The sequence below is a fragment of the Sturnira hondurensis genome, unplaced genomic scaffold (assembly GCF_014824575.4).
Source record: "Sturnira hondurensis isolate 20B ecotype Veracruz unplaced genomic scaffold, ASM1482457v3 Scaffold0020374, whole genome shotgun sequence".
In the NCBI taxonomy this organism is placed as follows: domain Eukaryota; kingdom Metazoa; phylum Chordata; class Mammalia; order Chiroptera; family Phyllostomidae; genus Sturnira; species Sturnira hondurensis.
The window spans coordinates 572,159-594,280 of record NW_028093005.1 but is presented as its reverse complement, the minus strand read 5'-3'; the positions used below and the strand labels follow the sequence as shown (position 1 = coordinate 594,280).

Here is a 22,122-nt window from a genome sequence, read left to right as displayed (position 1 = left end):
TGTAAATGGATATTGGTATATTCCAATAAGGAGACAGAAATACAGACTAAATTAATTTTGTATCCTTTGTGTGGGTAGTTATATAAATATGTGAATGTGGATTTTGTCTTAAAGTGATTTCTTTTAGTTATGAAATTCTTCCAAGAAACAAGCCTTATATAGAATAAAACTTTCTAGAGTATTTTGTGTCTATATTATTTCTTGAGTTTTCCTGATTATAAAAGTAAAATATCATAGAAAAATTACATGATGGAGAAAAGCCATTCTTAATCTTACCACCCAGAGGTAACTATTATTAACATTTTAATTTATTTTCACTTAGTCTTTTTTCTATGTCTGTTCGTAAACACATAGATGATGAGTATTTCATTGTTGTTTTTTACAAATTTAAATTTACAAACTATAGTCATTTCCCCATAATTCAACATTCCTAGTCTCCTGGTATATCCTAGAGGTGGTTCACATTGTATGTTCAGCTCTTTATACAGGTTAGTCGCTTCAGAGTCACCTTGCAACTGAAGCTGTTCCACAGAACGGCAGCATTTCAGGACTTCCTTGTGGTCTGGGTTCATCTGGGGTGTGTGTTCATTCTGGTAGATGTGGGTAAATCCCCCCTGGTCTTAATAATGTCCAGTTTTTAAGTCTTTTCTTCATCAGTTCAAAGATTCTTAGTATATTATTAAGGGTAGAACTCTCATAAGCCTTCTTCTCTTTGCAGAGTTAGGAAGTAACATGGCAGTACCTCAGGCAAAAGTGGCGTTAGTCCTAAGCTCCCCCTTGTGGAAACCTGTCTTCAGGCATCAGATACATCCCGAGCTGGGATTAGAAGCGAGCTGGCCCACTCAGCCAGAACAGGATAGAAAGGAGGTATTTACTCTTCTGTTGTCTTTCTGTTGGGAATGGAAAATGTTTACTAATATTTATCATATTAAGTTATACATGTTTGTGTTTATGTCTAACCACTCCACTAAGCTGTTAGTTCCTTGAGGGCAGAAACTACCTCTCATTCATTCAGTGTCCCCACTGTGTGCCACGGGGGCCAGTGCATAATGGGTGTTTGAAAATTCTGAGTGAGTGACTCTTCAGGGAAGTGTAGTAGGTGCTCAGTAAATCTCTCTTGATGGAGTTATTAAACAAGTAAGTTGAGTCTATTTTTAGTCCCCACTCAGTCAAGCTTTAGAGTAAATGATTTATGCTAAACTTTTTGTTCTTCATAGAATGCTAGCACATTATTTAGGCTCATAATATTTGAAACACTGAACAGGTTTGCCTGCTATTTCTTTTTCATCTCTCCTTCCCTCTGTCTCTGCTCTATTACTGTTCCTTCCTCCTCCCCTCCTCCCCCCACTCCCAGGTTATTCAGTTAATTGCTGAACCCAGGGATTCTTTCTCTCCTCTATTAAATTTGGTTCCTTCAGACCCTCTCTTCTTTTAATTCCATGTTAGTCGACTGTCTTCTCTTACATCTAACTGCTACATCAGCCTCTTTTATTGGCCTTCCTTATTTCTCCTTCTCTAAAGAGCAGGCTTAATTCAGGCTCTCTCCCTGTCCTCACAGCCCACCAGACTTCATCCTCTCTTCTTTCTTCTGCTGTCACGTCCCCGTGAGTAGTTCCTAAACGTCGGTGTACAGCTCTGGCTCTTCTCCCAGACTCCTCATGCATCTCATCTCTTGGGTGTTTTCATTTTAGTGCTCTGACTCCCTTTCAGTTCAGAAGTGTAAAACCAGGATGCTGCTGCCCCACCAACTGCTCGCTCCTGTTATCGTCATTGTTGTGCTCCTAGGCACCGAGCCACTGCTCCTTAGCCTCACCTTTATTCCACCTGTTCTCACCTTTCTCTCCAGTCAGCTGCAAGTCCTATGGATTTTTCCTTGTGATGTTCTTCTCTTTTCATTCCTTCTGTCTCCATCTTTATCCAGACCCTCACCTTGCACTTGCATTGTTACATTGGTACCTACCAAGTATTTTTTAATACTGCATTATCTTGTCATTCCATTGCCAAGCACCATTAATGGCTCCCCATTGCCCACAGGGTGAAGTCTAAACTCCTCAATGTGACAGTCAAGGCTCTCTGCAGTCTCCTTTCACCTTACCTATCTGACTCTAGTTCCCACCACCCCCAGCTGAGACTTCAGGCCAGGTCAGTCTCCCCACTGACTCTTAACTTCTGCTAATGTTTGTGTTCCTGGGACCAAACCTGCCCAGTCTTCACAATCCAGCCCGAAGCCCATACCCTCCACAACGCTCTTCTGAGTTACTTTAACTTGCTAGGAACTGTCTCCTATAAATTCTCGGCACTGCCCTGGCTGGTGTGGCTCAGTAGATTGAGTGCTGGCCTGCAAACCCCAAAGGTCACCTGATTGGTTCCCAGTCAGGGCACATGCCTGGGTTGTGGGCCAGGACCCTGGTTGGGGGCGTGTGAGAGGCAGCCGATCGATGTATCTCTCGCACATCGATGCTTCTCTCCCTTTCTTTCTCCCTCCCTTCCCCTCTATTGGGAATGGAAAGCTTCCCTTCTAAAAACTTCCCTCTGTCTAAAATAAATATATGAAATCTAAAAAAAAAGTTTTCAGCACTGGGTGTCCCCTCTCTAGGTATTTGGCACTTCATAATATTTTGCTTTATTGTAGCACTAGTTTTAATGCTCTTAATGTTTTGTTTATGTTTACTTTTTTAAAAAAACCCATATATCTGTCTGGTCTCCCCAGAATAAATTTAAACTTTGTGAGAATATGCACTGTATTCTATACTTCTTTGGCCTACTAGGTGTTCAGTAAACTTTATTTTTTGATGGACTGTCTTAAACATAATGGTTTGTTGTTGTTGTTGTTCCCAGGTTAAGAACATCCCTGATGACCCCTGCCACCATTTTCTTCTTGATTTTGCACAGTCAGATCCTGCTCAGAACTTCTGTGGGCCATATTCAGAACTTTTCAAAGGACTCATACAGGCATGTAGAAAACAGGCCCCAAAGACAGATATAGTTGCTGGTTCCACTATTGATCAAGCTGTGAACGCCACCTTTGCTGCTCTGGTGTATCGCACTCCAGATTTATATGAGAAGCTGCAAAAATATGGTAACTTATATTATAGGGAATGTTTTTCATCTGACGTCCAAATGCTAAGTTTTAAGAAAGCCTATCTTAAGTGAATAAAATATTTTGAAATATAAACATATTTCTACAACTGTAGACTTCATCTTGTTAGGTCTACTTTGCCAGTCAAAAGATTCATGACCAATTTATAGTTAGCAGAGGAGTGTACGGCAAGTAGCCTTGAGTTTCCTGATTAGCAGACAATTTGTCTTATCCAAAATTCTAATGGAAAACTACCAAGAAGTTTAGTGGAAAGAAAGCTTCACTTGGGCTATGGTACCAGCTCAAAAACTAGAACTTGTGCAGCTTCAGGTTAACCTGACAACCTTTCCGATTCTTAGTATCTTTATCTGTAAAAGTTTAGATTTGATTAGCTGTAACATTCTAAGAAATTCTAATTAAAACAGTTGTTTAGGTCATTGGAATGTGCCTATAACCAAGGAGGGAAATGTCAATATTAGTTCTTGTCTTAGAATCTAGTATTAGGTTTGCAGCTTCTTTCAAGCATGACCCCTGCTCAGTCTCCTCTGTCGACAGCCTGCTCCCCCACTTCTTTCCAGGACACGGTCTCCGTGTATTTGCTGTGTGTGTAGCCTGCAGCCTAACAGAGTTCGCAGGAGGGAGGGTCTGTCCATTCGTAATCATTCAAGGGCAGAACATTTCAAACCCTGCCTAAAGATGAGGTCTGGGTTTTTCTGAGGTTTTTCTGGGTTTTTGCTGGCAGGGTATGTTCTGTCTGTGGGGCGGATGCTGCAAGCAGGAACAAATGCCTCCTTCCATTCGAGTGGGTAATTGACTGTTGCTCTTATTATTATTATTATTGATGTTAATATTGAAATTATTATCACTGCTACCTTTATTGCTGAATTCTTTGGGTCTCATATTGCATAACTTATTTCTTGATTTCCAAAACAACTCGATTATTCCCTCAAATATTAATATCTCCTTTAAGAAGTTGCTGAAATAAATAAAATTACATTGAGGCATGAGTGATTTGTGGAAACAGCTAGGGAATAGGGGCAACCTGGTTTATATGGTTTTGGAAAAAATTGGATATATGTTTTATAATTAAACTGCCGTTAGGAGCTGGACAGTCTTTGGTGTCTTTCAGTAGAGGGTTAAAAGCTTTGTGTTTTAGAAGCTGAGAAACAGAAAGTTTCCAACTTGGGGAGAGTCTGCAGCCCCTTTTCAATTCATGTTCAGTTATCACAATTAAATGTGAGAGTTAGAAATATTTTGCTGAGTATACATCATTCTAAGAATACCTACCACTGTCACTTTGAAGAAGGCACACATGGGTCTTTCTGTCCCAGTCTTGAAGGTCTATTTGTGTGTTCTTAGAACTGAGGTACTTAAAGAGTGGTCCTTGGGTAGCTAATTTGCTCATATTTGTCTAAAAATTGTTTACCTTTTTTGATTAGAAATGTACAGGAGTTTTTCAGCTTGACTAAAAGCTACTCGAGGACAGGGACCAAGTCTGTTTTTCTCAGCATTATATTACTGGTGCCTGATACAGAGCCCAGCATATTCTAGACTTCAGAAAACTAACATTCATTGCATTATACATTGGTTCAACAGGAGCGTCACACTGTTCTAGTACCTATATTTTGTCATCTCTTCATCTAAAAACCAAACTACAACTTTTTTGTTATTTTTCTAATTATAAAAATAACCATTCATACAGAAACTTACAAAATACAGAAAGGCATAAAATAATTATCAACTATAGTCTCACCACTTTGAGAACACCTCTAGTAACGTTTTTCTATATATCTACCTAGACTTTTTGAATATATTTTATTGATTATGCTATTACAATGGTCCCATTTTATCTCCCCTTTATTCCCCTTTGCCCTGCACCTCCCCCCTTCCACCAGCATTCCCCACCACCCTTAGTTCATGTCCATGGGTTATATATAGAAGTTCTTTGGCTTCTCCATTTCCCATACTGTTCTTAATCTCCCCCTGTCTATTTTGTACCTACCAATTATGCTTCTTATTCCCTGTACCTTTTCCCCCATTCTCCCCCTTCCCCCTCCTTCTTGATGATAACCCTCCGTGTGATTTCCGATTTGGTGATTCTGTTCCTGTTCTAGTTGTTTGCTTAGTTTATTTGCGTTTTTGTCCTTTTTTAGGTTCAGTTGTTGATAGCTGTGAATTTATTGTCATTTTACCATTCATATTTTTGATCATCTTTTTCTTTGATCATTCCTTTTAACATTTCATATAATAAGGGCTTGGTGATGATGAACTCTTAACTTGACCTTATCTGGGAAGCACTTTATCTGCCCTTCCATTCTAAATGATAGCTTTGCTGGATAGACTCATCTTGGATGTAGTTCCTTGCCATTCATGACTTGGAATACTTCTTTCCAGCCCCTTCTTGCCTGTAAAATTTCTTTTGAGAAATCAGCTGTAGTGTTATGGAAATTCCTTTGTAGGTAACTGTCTCCTTTTCTCTTGCTGCTTTTAAGATTGTCTACTTATTTTTAATCTTGAGTGATGTAATTATGCTGTGCCTTGGTGTGTGCTTCCTTGAGTCTAACTTCTTTGGGACTGTGTGAGTTTCTTGGACTTCCTGGAAGTCTGTTAAGTTTTCAGTTTCTTGCTCTTCTTCTTCTCTTTCTGGCAACCCTATGATTCTGATGTTGGACCATTTAAAGTTGTCCTGGAGGTTCCTAAGCCTCTCTTAATTTTTTTTTTTGAATTCTTGTTTCTTCATTCTCTTCTGGTTGAATGTTTATTTCTTCTGGTCCAAATCCTTGATTTGAGTACTGGTGTCCTTCCTGTCACTGTTAGTTTCCGGTACATTTTCTGTTATTTCATTTTGCATAGCCTTTACTTCTTCCTCTATTTTATGACCATATTCAATCATTTCTGTGAGCAACCTGATTACCAGTGTTTTGAACTCTGGATCTGATAGGTTAGCTATCTCTCCATCACTTAGTTCTATTTTTGGAGCTTTGATCTGTTCTTTCATTTGGGCCATATATTTTTTGTCTCTGTGAGCCTGTTACATAGTAAGGAGCAGAGCCTTAGATATTTGCCAGGACAGAGCAACCCATATCATTGCACTGTGGGGCTGTATGTTGGGGAGGGGTCTGAGAGGGAACAGTGCTGCTTGCCCCTCTCTCTGCTGGATTTCAGTCACTTCCCCCACTACCCACAAGCAAAGTGGGCCCTTCTGGTGCTTATCCAGGTGGGTAGGCTTGTGTACATGCTAGGACCCTGTGGGTCTCTCCAACGAACTTTCTCCCACTGCCATAACCCCCACGGGTTTTTACAGTCAGAGGTTTTGAGGCCTTATTTCCCTACACTGGAACCCTGGGTTGCTCAGTTTGTCTCGCTCCTCAGTTGTTCCTCACACTTTATCTGAACACAAATGTGGGACCACCCAGTCCACCAGCCACCACCTTGCTAGGAGTCCTCTCTACCCTGGCTGCCCTTCCTACCGGTCTGGATGAGTGTTTCTTTAACTCCTTGGTTGCCAGACTTCCATACAGTTTGATTTTCTGGTAGTTCTGGTTATTTTTTGTTTTTAAATTTGTTGTTGTCCTTCTTTTGGTTGTGTGAAGAGTCAAAGTGTATCTACCTATGCCTCCATCTTGGCCAGAAGTCTGTACCTAGCCTTTTATCTGAGTATATTTTATCTGTGTATATGCACACACACGTATGCATACATACATATGAGGTGGAGCAAACATAGGTTTACAGTTGTGAGTACATGAAACAGTTTATTCTTATACTATTGTTTGTTAACTAATGTATTATTTTCCTTATAAACAACTGTAAATCTATGTATGTCTTTAATATGTATCTTCTTTTCAAATAAGGCAATTTTTATACTTTTTATAACCAGAGTTTTTCACTTTGTCAATAATTAAGTTTTTTATATGTCACTATAAAGTTATTTTTATTAGTTATTAGTTATTTTTACTCACTTTCAGTATTTTTATATTGCTTTTAATATTTTTATATCTATTACATTTTTACTTTAATACTTTACTCACATTAATAGTATGTATATTTCATATGTTGTTCACTTGAAAAAAGTTGGTTTGAAGTAACCCAGAGAACCCATTACAGCCATTTGTGGCTTAATTGCTCATGTTTTCCCCCAAGCCTCTCGTAACTACCCGCAATGCATTAGTGTCAGGGAAAGGACTTTTTGTGGGGGTTAGGGTTAGAAGCTACAGTGTGATTAGTGCTGCAGTAGTGAATTGTGTTAGCCGAATGTAATCTCTGCGTCTCTCCTTTCCCCAGTAAACGGCGGGGGCAAGACAGCCCTGAGTGAGGAATTTGCACAGGTGTATTCCTTGGCAGATGGGATTCGAATATGGATGGTAAGATTTTCCTTTCATGCGATTTTCACATTTTTTAAATTTTCCTGACACAGTATCATGGAATTAAGGTGTGTAACTCTCAAGAATATCACTTTTGGAATGTTTCTTAAATTTTAGTGACGTGAATGGATATAAAGTAATTTAGAACCTTTGAAACCATAATTTGGTGAGTACTCAGAAAGTTCAGAGTAAACAGGGTTCAGCTGAGCCCCTTACAGCCGTAGTAACCCAAAGGCCAGGAGGGAAAGCATCACTGTAGGTCCTGGGTCCCCACTGACAGCTTTAGTCAGGGGGGGCCTCTGTCGAAGGAGAGGCCTGTCTGCGGGAGAGAAAGGCGGCTCTGCAGCCTTGTCTGTGACAGCAGTAAACTGGGGAGACAAAGTAGGAGGATGGACGGAAAGATTATACGTTATGTTACTATATAATGCCATATTATCATGTAAAATGGTAATAGTACAGTGCTACAGTGCAAAGGAAGTGGAGCTGCATGCGTCAGCGCACATGGTGCTCACAAACATGATGGTGAGCCAGAAACAGCAGGCTGTAGCTGGACTGCGTAGGCATGGTGGTCCTTATATAAAGTCTAAGGACAAACCAAGTCTATTTGTTATGTACATTAATATGTAGTAATGTTGTACAAATACATGGGAAATGATAAACACAGAAATCAGGAGAATTGTTTTTATTTCTTGGGCATGGAGATGACTATTTATATATCAGTATTATTTTTTATATATTCACAATTATCTTAATTATTGCACAGTAACTGGGGAAAAAAGTCTTGAACTTAGTAGAGGATAGATAATAATACTGAAAGTGGGAGACTAATGGTGTGTGATTATGATGATTAGATGAGGACGGCTTCTACTACTCAGAAGGTAAAAACGATTGGGCTGATGGGACTGATGAACAGGAGGGTGGGGCTTAGGGCCACTCCCAGGTCCTGGCGGGGTGACTTGGTGGGTAGGAGCAACACTGACCAGGATAGGAAAGGTGGTCTTGGTTCTGAGAGTGGGCACGTAAGTGTCCTGTGGGACATGTTGAGTATGAGGACTTTTAGATGATCTGAGACATCTGGCTGGAGAATTAAGTAAATAGTAAAGAATCTGATTGGCTGATGTCTCACAGAAATGTCAAGGTTGAAAAAGGAGAACTTTTAATCATTGGGAAGTTTTTTTTAAATATGTGAGTTTATCAAGGAACACATCCTTGGACAGGATCCACAAATAATGGAGCATAGTTGGTACTCAAAATACCGGATAGATAGAGGGAAGCCAAAATGAACAGGATCTCTCAAGAGAAACTAAAGGTATTGGCATCAGAATGGTGGGAGAATCAGAAGAGTGTGCTGACAGAGAAACCAAGGCAGTAGTAGCAGTTTAAGAAAAAGAGCATCTGATAAAGTCAGTTACCACGTAACAGTTCAAGTAGAAAAGATGTGGCAGTTGCCAAGGCACATTGTAGATTGTGCTTCTGGTTGCAGCATAGGACAGACTGCTGACAGCTGGACAAGATGCCAGCTTTCTCTCCAGGACTTTGGCCTCTCATAAATCTCACATGGCTTCTGCCGGGGCCATCAGGACTGTGGTCCACATCATGGCCATTGCCTGAGCGGGCACTAGAAGCCCCATTCTCTGCCTGGCAGTCTAGGCATAACTTAGAGGTGCCCTCATTCAGGGTCGAGTAGAGATGAGATTTGAGTCCAACCTCTGCAGCCAACTGGGTGTATGGCCCTTGGTTTTAGTCAGGGGGAGACCTGACTAAAGGATCCAGAGAAGGATCTCAGAACCAAGACCACCTTTCCGATTCTGGTCAGTGTTGCTCCTGTCCTTCTCTGGATCTGTGCTTTTCATCTGTACTTGGTCAGCCTTAGATAAAGTCCCTTCCAGTTCCAGTGTTCTAGGATTTTTTAAATAATAAGCTCATAGGTATAAATACCTCCCAAGTAACACATATTTGAAAAGAAAGTAGTTTTGCAGATACAGCTTTAGACAGCTTCACAGCCTGGGTTACTTAGAGGACTAACAAAAGCAAGTCAGGGGTATGTCCTCCTCAGCTGAACAGTAACTATAAAGTTCTCCATGATCTCAGCACTCTCTGCTTTTTTTTTTTAAAGATTTTATTAATTTATCTTTAGAGGGGAAGGGAAGGGGAGAGGGAGAGAAATATCAGTGTATGGTTGCCTCACGTGCATCCCCTGCTGGGAACTGGCCTGCAACCCAGGCATGTGCCCTGACTGGGAATCAAACCGCGATCGTCTAGTTCACAGGCCCGCGCTCAATCCACTGAGCTACACCAGCCAGGGCTTTAGCACTGTGTGCTTTTGAAGTAGTTGTGGCTGCCCCTGCTGCTGTGCCTGGACAGCCTAGTTATGTGGCTCAAATCCTCCCCCTAGTTAGAGATGAAGCAGAAGTCCCTGGTGAGCCTGGGGAACGAGGCCGAAGAAAAGCGCGAGTCAGAAGCGGCCGAGGCGAACCCTGAGAACCTGGGTGAGTGCACTGATGCCAGCTGTCATACTGGGCCTCCAGTCTCTTCCATAAACACCCAGTAGCCCGTCTCCAGATTCGTTCAGCTGAAGCTGTGTTGACCTAGGGAGAGTAACAAGGCACTAAGTGTAGCTTTTAAGGATGTAGAATCTTGTTTTCTTGCTTCTTTCTAATTACTTCTCTTAGGAGGCATCAGTGTTTGTGGAACTACATCTTGTTATGTTTTGAAAGTGCGCTAATATTGAATAGTCAGTGAAATTAAGGAATTACTGTTAAATTTTTAATGATATTATGGTTATATTGTTTTTTAAAACTTAACTTTTTAGAGAAATACACTGAAGTTTTTACAGTCCAAGTAATGTTGTGCCTGGAATCTGCAGGGCAGTGGGGAGTGGGTGGAAGTGGACCGGCCTTGGGCTGGTAACTAGTGAAGCCGGGTGAAAGCACATAGAGGACATCTTTTTTCTGTTCTCCTACATGTGTGTTTGAAATCACCCACAATAAAAATTTTTTAAGTGTGCAGGTAGTGCTGGTAAGATTTTGGTTTATATAATGAGATAAAATTCAATTCTATTCTGTCAGTAGATATGCATATCACTGTATGAATGGAGGCATTTCTTGTCCTAAACTGTAGAGTTTAAATAGATAATTTTCTTTCTGAAACTAGGCCATAAGTTTAATTTTGACTTTTTTCCCCATTATCTTTTTTGCATTTAGCAAAAGAATGTATTCAGAAAAGTCTTCTATTACTAAAATTTTTGCCAATGGGTATAAGTTCAAAAGAAAGCTGTGACAGTTTGGTGACTACAGATGAAACTGATCATCTGCAGCCACTTGACAGGCGCCAGAGGACAAGCTCTGTGGTAGAGGAGCACTTCCAAGCCTCTGCATCTCCCACGGAAGCAGTGCCCGCTGCTGCTGGAGACAGGAGTCCTGGCTTGGATGTCCAGCCGAAGCTGCCTCCTAGCAGTGGCCCTCCTGCCGCAGAAGTGTCCTCTGCCACAGCCGAAGAATCCTCGTCGCCTTCCACTCCCACTCGGCGGCCACCCTTCACCCGAGGGCGACTCCGGCTACTCTCCTTCCGATCATTGGAGGAGGCCAGACCGGTGCCCACAGTAAAAGAGAAATACCCTGTGCTGAAGGATGTCATGGACTTTATTAAAGATCAGTCACTCTCCCACGAGAGGTGAGCCACGCATGACCTTTCCAGCACTTTCTTTTTTCAAGCCATAGGTACCTAGTCTATTCAAAGGCTTGAAAGCACATGTTAAAAATGTGCAAATAATGCTTGAAGGATAGATCAAGATTTGTTTTATAATGTTTAAGGAAAAAAGTGATTTTTTTCTTTTCAAGAAGTACTTTTTCATTTAAGGTTTGTACAGAATATTGTATATAAATTATATCTCAGCAAGATTTAAAAAAAGGAATATGTGTTTTGGTAGCTGCCATTTATAACTTTGTCTTATTTTAAGAATAAGACAGAGAAATTGAGAATTTGGTGTTATCTGTTAATGGGTCTACATGTCTTGAAGTATTTCATGTTTTAATTTCTTATCCTAAGAATTAAGGCATTGTCTCTGGGAAAGTAAAGATATCAAGGTTCCTTTTTAATTGTTTTGATGTGGGTTGTTATGCTTCTGGACAGTTGGTGTGAACTGATTTGTAATGTTGCTGAGTAAGGACCACAAGTAGCAAGCAGATACTGACACACTGCCTGAGTGACATTTGTGACACCTCATGAAAGTGTTTCCATTGTATTAATAAGGCATCAGAACTTGGGGGGGGGGGGTTCTTTCTGCGCCAGCTCAGGAGTTTTCTGGGTGTTTCTGACTTGAGTTCTGTCTCCAGTGTTGTAAAGGTTCTTTCCCTGAGAAAAGCCCAAGCCCAGAGCATCCTCGAAGTCCTCAGGATAATTCAGTACTGTGCAGAATCCCTCGGGCAGCCTCATTGCTTCCATCCGCCTTACATACTTTTTCTGTTGGAACTTCTGACATGCCAGAAAGAGTTCACCAAGTAAGTACAAATTACAAGTCTGCAAAGAAAACAAGCAGGGGTCGTTTTAAAGAAATCCTTGTCTTCTTTAATTAATAATTCTGTCATTTCCATGTAAGAAACAAATTCATATTTTTAGTTGGTTCATTCTCTCATCCTAAGGAAAAATGTGTTCTTCTTATCCTTTCAGTAAGTAAATACCAGGAACATGTGTATTTCTTGTGATGAGATGATCGGTTCTATTTTCCAGACAGTCAGGATTGTATTCCCCACATACCTATACTCATCATTTGGCTTCTAGAACTTGTGAGATAAATGTAATGCTCACTTACAGTAATGATATTAATCTAACTAATGCCTCACAAGGTTGTTCTAATATGCACTCAATAAATACTTCCTGAGCCCTGGCTAGTGTGGCTCAGTGGGCTGAGTGCTGGCTTGCAAACCAAAAGGTCAGTAGTTTGATTCCTGGTCAGGGCACATGCCTGGCTTGTGGGCCAGGTCCCCAGTTGAGGGTATGTGAGAGGCAACTGTTAGATATTTCTCTTGCACATCTGTGTTTCTCTTCCTTTCTTTCTCCCTCCCTTTCCCCTTTCTCTAAAAAATAAATAAAAATCTTTAATACTTCCTGAGTGTTGACATGCCCGTGCACTGTTCTAGGTGTTGTATACACATACAGTAGTGGATGGGCAGACAAGATCCTTGTTCTACTGGGGAGAGAAACTCCTGGGATTTGGGCTTGAGCGGTTGAGTGGTTGGTGGTGCATTTTACTGAAAGGAAGGGTATGGGAGAAACAGTGGGAGAAGTACAAAAGGTTTATTTTGGCCATGTTAAGTTTGAACTGCTTCTTTCACATCCAAGTAAGGATATCAAGGAAATAGAGACAGGAGCCTAAAGTTTTGGAAAGAAGCTAGGAGCAGGGATAGAATTGGGGTACTATCAGTGTATGTAGATGGAATTTAAAGCCGGGAGACAGGTGAGACCTCATAGGAAGAGCGCAGAGATAGACAAAAAGGTGGCTCAGGGCTGAGCCTTAGGGGCACTTCGTTATTTGGAAGTCAAGCAGAGGAAGATCAGAGTGGCCATTGAGAGCAAAAACCAGGGCATGGTGGTGTTGCAGAAGCTGAGAGAAGAGTATCTCAGAAGTGGAATGGTTGGCTGTGTCAAACGCTGATGGAAGAGGCTGCCGGAGAGAAGAGCACACCGGGTTTGATAACAGTCTTCCTGAAGCCACAGGGCCGCAACCTACTTGGACTGGGTTAAAGAGACGTGGAAGACGGCGTCGATGAAATGCAGAGAACATAGGCATTGTTTCAAGAAATTTGGCCTCAAAGGGAGCAGAGGAATAGGACAGTAATTGGAGATGTGGGATCAGTTGAGGGTTTCAAGAGCTGTGTGTGCGAATGAGTCAGCAGTGCAGAAAACTCGGTGCAGGAAGAGACAGTTTGCCTCGGTCAGGCAATCAGACAATTTGAGTGCTTATTTGAGAGCTGTAGTTGTTAATTTAAAGTGACCCTGGTCAGTTTGGTTGTGTAGTGTTGCTTCCAGCAACAATGTTTTGACTTGGTGTAAGATTTCTTAGGCAAATGCGTGGATGGAGAAGAAAATGAGGGCATTGGTGACTGCTTTCAGTCAATGCCAAGCTGTGATTGGCCATGGACTCTTAAGTTGAGAGCAAAGAGAAAGCATGCTGGGAACAGAGATAGTGAGCACGAGGGAGCATCGTGGGGTGGGGCTCCTGGGACTGACAGTGCTGTTGTGGGAGTCTCAGAACAGGTGAGCCAGGTGAGAGGTTGTGGTCAGAGTAGGATGCTCGGAAGTGAGAGTTTCGGAGAGAATGCCGTTACTGTGGTGACAAGGACAAGGAAGTGAACATCAGGCTGGGGTGGCTAAGGGGGTGGAGAAGAACACTAGAGGTGAAGATGACAGAGTCCAGGGACTGGGGCATCATTTCCACGGATATTAGAGCCTCCAAGGTGACAAAGGTCAAAGACAGTGAGCTTGGTGCTAAAGTCATCAGTGAAGAGCGGCGGAAAGGTGGGCACGACTCCATGGAGGTAATTTGTGAAAAACATAACACAGTATCTGGTGCTCAGGTAGTGGGAGGAGGGTGGTTTTTGTATTATCAAAGGAAGATTACTGTTGCTTCCACACTCCTGTGGGCAGCCCTCTTTACCCAGGCTGTTTGGTCGGTTACTTTCAAAGTCATTGTATTTGCATTTGCTTTAGGTACTGTGCCACTTCGTTCAGCTTGCTTCTTTCTGGCTCTCTTTCCTGTAAGAAATAATGAATATTAGGTAAATGATGTTCTGACAAGTAAGTGACCTGTGATTTCCTCTGTTTCTAGTTATTTTGGACACTTGGAAGGCTGTGGTGCAGATCTACACAAAGAAATTCGAGACACTTACTACCGATTTGTTCTCTTCCTGGTCAAAGCAATCAAAGGATTTAGTAGCATAAATGACAGGTACTGGCCAACTTTGTAACTTCTGTAGAAAAAAATTATTTACACTTTTTCTGATTTTAAAATTAGTGTTGAAAATGTAGAAAAGTACAAAGAGTAAAATGAAACCCCCCCCAATCTCACCATCTAGAGCTAATTGCTAATGTTAACTTAGTAGTATATTTTCTCCAAGCTTTTTTTTCTATATGACATGTACAGATTTTTAAAGGGATGGGTCTTGGTTTATCTAAGAATTTATAAATTGTTATTTTCAGTTTTAATGTAAATATTATGTACAGTTTTAAAACAAATAATAAAGCCACTCCCCAGTCTTCTCCCTAGTAAGTGGCATAGACATAAGCCTTAAATCAAATGGATCTTCCCTACATCTGTCTAAGTTGCATAACCTCAGTTGCATAAGCTGAGTGGGCGCTGGCCCTGCTCCTGCTGTTTACTGTGAGGTGGCTTTTACTCGTCAGTCCTTTTCCACCAGACGTCCCCTATGGTCCTGGCAAGGTGGAAACCTTACTCTCTGCTTTCACAACTCTTGTTTCGGCTGTTCTTTGAAGAGGGTGTGTGTGGCATAGGAGAAACTTGAAAGGAGATTATAAAGAACCCAGACCAGCAATCTGGAGTTCCCTTGTGCTTTCCCTTCCCAGTTAAACCGGCTCTCTGACTTGCATTGTGTCTGTTGTCTCCATTTGGTGATGTGCGTGCGGTTCTGATAATTTCACTTTTATGGCCTCTAGATCCTTGCTGCCTGCCTTGTCCTGTGTACAGACAGCCCTCCTTCATCTTTTGGATATGGGCTGGGAATCCAGTGATCTCCCCTTCTTTGTTGACATTCAGTTACCAGATCTCCTCATGAAAATGTCACAAGAAAATATAAGTGTACATGACAGTGTGATCAGGTAAGAACATAGTATTGCGTTCTGCAGTTCCTAGAGTAGAGTACGGAATACAGGGGTCGTAGCACAGGGATTCAGAGCACAGACGCTGAAGCTGGACTCGGTGGGGTATCCTGGCTTTGCAGCATACTAGCTGGAGGACCTTGGGCAAGGTATTTACCCTCTCTCTGCCTCAGTTTCCTCATTTTTAAAGCAGGAGATAATGATGCCACCTACCTCACAGGATTGTTGGGAGAATTGATGGGTTCTATTTCCCAATGTTTGGACCAGTGCCTAGTATGTAGTAGTGTGTGTGAGCTGGTTGGTGGTGGTTGTATTATACACTTGGAGAATGGGTATTCCGCTGCATTTTTGGAGACTCAAGTATAGCTTGTTAAATTGGAGACTTCTTTTCTATATTTTTTTGTTATATATGTATGTGGTTTTAGCCACTCTAATCTTCTGCCCATTATAAGGACTTAAGGTATGAGGAAAACATAGTATGTGAAGGGTTTTTTTCCCCCCACTTTTAATGAGTCTTTCCACACTGCTCAAGTTACTCATTAGCCATTCATGTGGGTAGGAAAGAAGGGGAAAGAGAATGGGAAAAGCAAGAGGAGAGAATTAGTAGGAAACAAATGAATGCATTAATACCAGAACAGTTTTCATTCAGAAGAGAAATTCTGGGAAAAAGAGAATTAAAGCTGTCTCTTTGTTTACTAAACCTAAGCCATTGCTCTGCTGTCAGACAGTGCTCTTGGCTCAGAGAGGGGACACAGAACAGGGGCATCAGCACACTGGCTCTGTGCCTTTCAGTCTGCTCATTGTTTCAGGCTTCATCTGCATCTAGGGATAGAGTCCTTGGGGTGGGACCAAAATGCAGCCTGCCAGTCCCTGGTAGCACCTGGCCTAGAGCTAAGTCTGAGCAGGCCTAAAGTCAGTTTAATTTCTTGGATCACATGAATGAACAGATGTGTATTTGTTGGTTGGTCATCTATTTTGCATTTTCAGTCGAACAAATCATTTTGTATTTAAAATTCTGATTGCTAAAACAAACTGTAGCCCTGGCTGGTGTAGCTCAGTGGATTGAGCACGGGCCTGCGAACCAGACGATCGTGGTTCGATTCCCAGTCAGGGCACATGCCTGGGTTGCAGGCCAGTTCCCGGCAGGGGCCAGTCCCCAGCAGGGATGCATGAGAAGCAACCATACATTGATGTTTCTCTTCCTTTCTCCTTCTCTTCCCCTCTAAAGATAAATAAATAAAATATTTAAAAAATAAATAAATAAAACAAACTGTAAACTGAAATAATAGAGATTTATAATTTTGCATCTGAGGAGCCTATGGATTATCTATATGAAACTCTATTTGAAATGAGGAAACTGAGGACCAGGGCTGAGTGCTGTGTCAAGGTCTTGCAGCAGCTAGTGGGAGAGTTGAAGCCCCGGGGTTTCCTGATTCCTTCTCATGCTGGTACCACCAGGGTATGCTGAGCATGACTAAATCAGATTTTTTTTTTAATCACTTTATTTGGCTCCAGTGCCTGGCACATAGTAGGTTCACCACAAATGGTTGTCAAGTACAATTATTCCATGTAGGTACAACTTTCAGCTTTAGTTTCTTGCCCATTATAGTTTGCCCTGGAAAGGTTGTCTCCCTTTTTATTGGTATATAGTCATACCTTGGTACTCATCAGCTTCAGAACTCATCAAACCCTGTACTTGTTGCATTTTGATGAGAAAAAAACATGTTTCAGCACTCGGCACTTGCTCGGGACTCGTTGCACTTGCTGGAACTTACATGAGTCTCAGTGCTGGCCCGCAAGAGAAGATGCTTCATTATTCAGTATTTGTTGGTTTTCCCACTTGTCACAAGTTCTGGAACTAATTAATGACAAGTACCAAGGTGCCACTGTATATTTATCAAACATCTGGAAAATCCCGGGGTTTTTTTAAAAAGCAAATTGATCTCTTCCCCTCAGAAGTTTAAAAATACCCAATGATTTAGACCCCATAGGACACAGGGTCTACTAACCAGCACTTTCCTGGATTGTTGGGAGAGGCATGCTTTTCTCTCTTTGTGTCCTTCTTTCAGCCAGTGGAGTGAAGAAGATGAGCTTGCTGATGCCAAGCAGAATTTAGAATGGATGGACGAGTGTCAGGATGGCATGTTTGAGGCCTGGTATGAAAAAATAGCCCAGGAAGATCCAGAGAAGCAGAGGAAAGTAAGACATTTCATCTAGAGTAATCTAAAGTGATTTGCTAGGAGTTTGGAGAGGAGGGTCTGCCTGGAGAAGTGCCAGCAGCCTATCTCCTGAGGGGGCTCAGGTGGCAGGCAATACCTTAGTGTGTCCACTGTCACTGGTCATGGTCTTTAACCTGAGGGGCCCCAAGTACTGACTTGACCACACTAAGAGAGTGACTAGACTCAAAATATTAGGTGCCAATTTATTAATTTACAATGAGAAATGGAATTGCTGAAGGCCCTGGCTTTCTATAGACAAGCAACATGAGAAGCCACACTTCAATCAGAAGGTCGGCTTGGTGATCATAGAAGCGACCATATGTCCACAGGGTCAGAGTTACATGATTCAGATGCGTAAAAGCGCCAGGCTCAGGTAGCCTGGCATGTACATCTCTCCCCTTTAGGTGTTTATCTGTCACCGCTGCATTGTGCCAGGCATTTGCAGCCTCACATTCATTAATTCTCTTAGCATTGCATGCCTACTGTGTGCCAGTTGCTTTGCTCAGCTAGCATTTTTGTGGTGCTTGGATGGAACACACCAGCTTGGCCTTTGCAGTTTTTCTCGCCTGCATCTTAATGTTTTACTGGGAGCAGTTCGGTAGTTTTAGAGTGACTTGGCATATTCGCTCTGATTTATTACTGTTGGGTGACTAAGTGATTTATTTCTCATATTTCCAGGCTATAGAGATAAACTGTACTGTGGCCTCCAGGTAGTTTCTAGTAGAATAGTTTGTTTATGAAACAGCACACTTACTATCTCTCTTGAAAGTTTCCTTTTTAAGTGCCAGTAAATGATGCTTCTTTTGCAGTGTTTCCTGTGACTATGAACACTGCTACCTTTGTCTAACCAAGTACCCAAACCAGAAATCTGGATGTTGTTCTTGACCTTCCCCTTTTACTGTCCCCCATATCCAGTCAGTCCCCAAGGACCCTACACCTGCCTCCTCAACACCTCTCAGATCTGCCCACCTGCTGCAGTCAGGCTCACCGTGCAGTCCAGCTGCGGTCACCGGTCATGGAGTTACTTTAACCGTGTCTGTCATGGTCACTGTCCCTGACTCTAGTCTTGCCCCTTCAATCCAGTCTTCACTTAATAACCGGACGAACTTTTGGAATGCTCAAATCTGACCACATCAATTAGTCTTCTATTTAAAAATGGCCAGCGACTCCTTGGACTAGCATTGGAGGTGCTTTGTGGTTCAACCTTTCTAACCTCCCTGGTTGTCCTCCCTTTCTGCTGCGCTCTGCATTCTGAGTGACTGCCACAGTCCCAGAGCACCTCTAGCTCCCTTCCCTCCTGCAGATCTTGTCATTGCTTTTATCCGGCATAACCCCACCCTTGACTCCACCCAACTAAAACCCGTTTATCTCTCAAATGAGGAATTATGTCCTCTGAAAAACCCAGCATGGCTTGATGTCTCTCTTGTGTGTACCCTAAGCCTCCTGAATATGCCTATCAAAGCCATTATTATACTGTACTGTGTCATCTGTTTGAGGTAATTCCTGACTAGACACTAAGCTCCTTCATTTCCTAATCCTAGTACCTGGTACAATGCCTGGAATATTTTAAGTATCTTTAAAGAATGGATTGATTAATGAATAATGGCTGTATCAGAAAGTTTGTTGGGTAATTGTGTTTATTTCACCTTACAGATGCACATGTTTATTGCTCGCTACTGTGACCTGTTAAATGTGGACATCTCTTGTGATGGCTGTGATGAGATTGCCCCCTGGCATCGCTACAGGTGCCTGCAGTGCAGCGACATGGATCTCTGCAAAACTTGCTTCCTGGGTAAATTGCATGGTCTGAGTGTGCCATACCAACAGTAATAACCATTTCTGTTCTCTCTGGTCTTGTCAAATTTTAGACTCTTGTTGTACTAAGTTAATACACTGCCCAGTGGTATTCTCTGACTTGCTGGCAAATATGAGCCTTATCTCCCCAGCTGAATCATGAGTTCCAGAGCTCTGCTGCCTGATGTGTTTTCATCTTCCATCATGTGGGATGTAGGCCCTTGAGATATACTCAGGACCAATGAATGTACTTTCAGCTGAGTTTCCAGGAAATTATTTTTCCCTCTGAATCATGCAGTGTTTAGTAGTAAAATACACACACACACAAAGGAAACTTCAAAAATTCTTGAATACTCTTGACTTACAGGTGTTGAGGTAAAGCAAACCAATAGCAGTGAGTAGTTCAGTGATCTTTGTGTACGTCATGCGGTCATAAAAGATACAGCCTCTGACCTGGATGTATTTATAGTCATAGCAGGAGACTGAACATGTCTATTCTAATCCAAGAGTGTGCATGCTGGTTACAGATGAGCAGTACAGATTACTCTGGAAAAGTCCAGAAGTAGTAGCAGTCACTGTTGCAGGGAAGGCTTGTGGAGGAAGTTGGGTGTGGACTGATCTTTGAAGAAAGTTAGAACTGGGTGATGTGAAGGAAACATGGAAGAGTGCGTCTCCATGCAAAGCAGAGCAAGTCTAGGGCCAGAGGCATGAGCATCTGTAGTGTGTTTAGATAGACATGCCCAAGTGTCCAACTGAGTGATGGACTGAGACAGGTGGGGCTCAGATTGTGGGACCCTGAGATACTAGGCTAAGGAATTGGGATGAGTCTACAGACAGTGGGGAAGGTTTTTTAAACAGGTTCTTAACATAGTCAGAGCTATGCTCGAGGAAGGTGGTTCTGTTTGTTTTAGTTTCCCTTAGAAAGTCAGTCTCAGTGGTGAGAAGGGGATTAGTGCCTGGACTGGGTTTGTGGTAGTGGGAACAGAAGTGAGTCAGACGTGAGGAGTGATCAGTAGAGTCTGTGACAGCGTTTGGAGAGCCACTGGACTTTCAGATTAGGAAGGAGACCAGAGCAGTCAGTTTCTTCTGTGGTTAACATACTTACTCACTGGGTCTGGGGTTATGAAGTCTATTTCCATCTCTGATTCTGGAATGAAAACATAAGAGTAAAACCACCCCTTAATGCTTATTACCAAAAATACACATAGATGCTTAATATTTGTTAGAGGAGGGGGCATGGGAGATGGTTCACAAATTGGCATGAGGACTTGTTTCTGCCTAATGGTAGTCATCACAGTGGATATTGGTAATCTATTTAATCAGTCTGTTGCACTGGAAAAGGAGGTCATTCCATAGTGCCACTGATAGGAAGTTCTGTGCCAAGAATATTGTTCATATATTTGCTCAGAGCCACTGGGCAGAATGCCCTGGTTTCCAGAAGATGCCTGTGGCCCCTGACATCCTGGGCAATGAATTGGGAATAGCCCTGCTTCTGTGGTTGGTGTAGGTTTGGAAGCAGCCCTTCCAAGAGTCCTTTGCCCAGTCCACCTCACACTGATGTTTTTCCCTCCAGGTGGTGTGAAGCCTGAGGGCCACGGAGATGACCATGAAATGGTCAACATGGAGTTTACCTGCGACCACTGCCAGGGTTTGATCATAGGCCGGAGGATGAATTGCAATGTGTGCGAGGACTTTGATCTTTGCTATGGATGTTATGCTGCAAAGAAATATTCCTATGGGTACGTCTCAGATGGCCTCTAACCCTGTCACCTTTTCTTCATGTAGTCCTCCGCTAGTTTTTATCATTAGAAAAACCTTTCATTATAAAAAATTTCAAACATACCCAAGTAAAGAAACTAGCACAATGAATCCCTGTAATATCCATTACCAAGACTTTTTATTAGGAAGATTTTGCTATGTGTGCTTAACTTACTATTTCCTTTTTTTTCTTTGTTTAAGTACTTTCAAGCAAATTACAGACCTTAAATCACTTCATATGCTTTGTATCTCTCTTTGAAAATTATGGACATTTTCTCACATTACCAAAATATTATATCCATATCCTGAAAAATTTCTCAATAAGGAATTCTACAACTTCTGGTTTTCATAGACAGCCTTTGGGACTTGTGAAATCCTGAAATGATAAGTGCAGTATTTGTGTTTGTTAATTTTTCTGGCTGAGGACCCCTGCTTACCTTTCAGTTTTCAGTAACTGTAGCCTTAAAGGTGATAAGTGCTCAGTTGTGACCATGCACATGCTCCCCTGAGGCCCTGTTCTCCTTTTTGGGGGCTTTACAAAGGCATGTAAAGCCTTGAAAACGTCTTGTCTTTGCAGCCATTTGCCCACCCACAGCATCACGGCACACCCGATGGTGACCATCCGGATCAGCGACCGACAGAGGCTCATCCAGCCCTACATCCACAACTATGCCTGGCTGCTCTTTGCTGCCCTGACTCTCTATAGTGCCCACCTGGCCAGCTCAGAGGAAGTGGACGGTGAAAAGCTAGACCCACAGGCCCACGGCAGCGCCATCACCCTGCGGAGCCAGTGCATGCAGCTTGTTGGGGACTGTCTCATGAAGGCTCACCAGGGAAAAGGTAATTGTTGCTCATGCACAGAAACCAAACCAACCCTCAGCCACTTGTGAAGAAAAAGCCCCAGGAGAGGTGAAACACTCTGCTCGGTTTAGAGGCTCCAAAATCCAGTTTTCCACAAAAGGTGCTCCCCTGGTATGGAGCTATATTTTAATTCCCAAATGCATTTGAGAGAAATGTTGACATTGACGTAGCATTTAGTTGCACTAAAATATGTACACGAAGATGTAAAATAAGTTAA

General features: G+C 42.2%; 1 protein-coding gene across 4 annotated transcripts in view; it reads left to right on the top strand.

Annotated features, from left to right (window-relative positions):
• The window catches only part of ZZEF1 (zinc finger ZZ-type and EF-hand domain containing 1), a 113,008-nt gene that overhangs the window by 52,749 nt on the left and 38,137 nt on the right, over positions 1 to 22,122 (top strand). For all 4 annotated transcript variants that reach the window (XM_037029578.1, XM_037029579.1, XM_037029577.1 and 1 more), the window contains 12 exons: positions 719 to 867; positions 2,839 to 3,079; positions 7,361 to 7,440; positions 9,836 to 9,929; positions 10,644 to 11,112; positions 11,775 to 11,939; positions 14,267 to 14,386; positions 15,112 to 15,273; positions 17,343 to 17,472; positions 19,146 to 19,284; positions 20,860 to 21,025; positions 21,622 to 21,884. In XM_037029578.1, the coding sequence (XP_036885473.1) occupies positions 719 to 867; positions 2,839 to 3,079; positions 7,361 to 7,440; positions 9,836 to 9,929; positions 10,644 to 11,112; positions 11,775 to 11,939; positions 14,267 to 14,386; positions 15,112 to 15,273; positions 17,343 to 17,472; positions 19,146 to 19,284; positions 20,860 to 21,025; positions 21,622 to 21,884 (2,178 nt within the window). The remainder of the gene's footprint in view (positions 1 to 718; positions 868 to 2,838; positions 3,080 to 7,360; positions 7,441 to 9,835; positions 9,930 to 10,643; positions 11,113 to 11,774; positions 11,940 to 14,266; positions 14,387 to 15,111; positions 15,274 to 17,342; positions 17,473 to 19,145; positions 19,285 to 20,859; positions 21,026 to 21,621; positions 21,885 to 22,122) is intronic.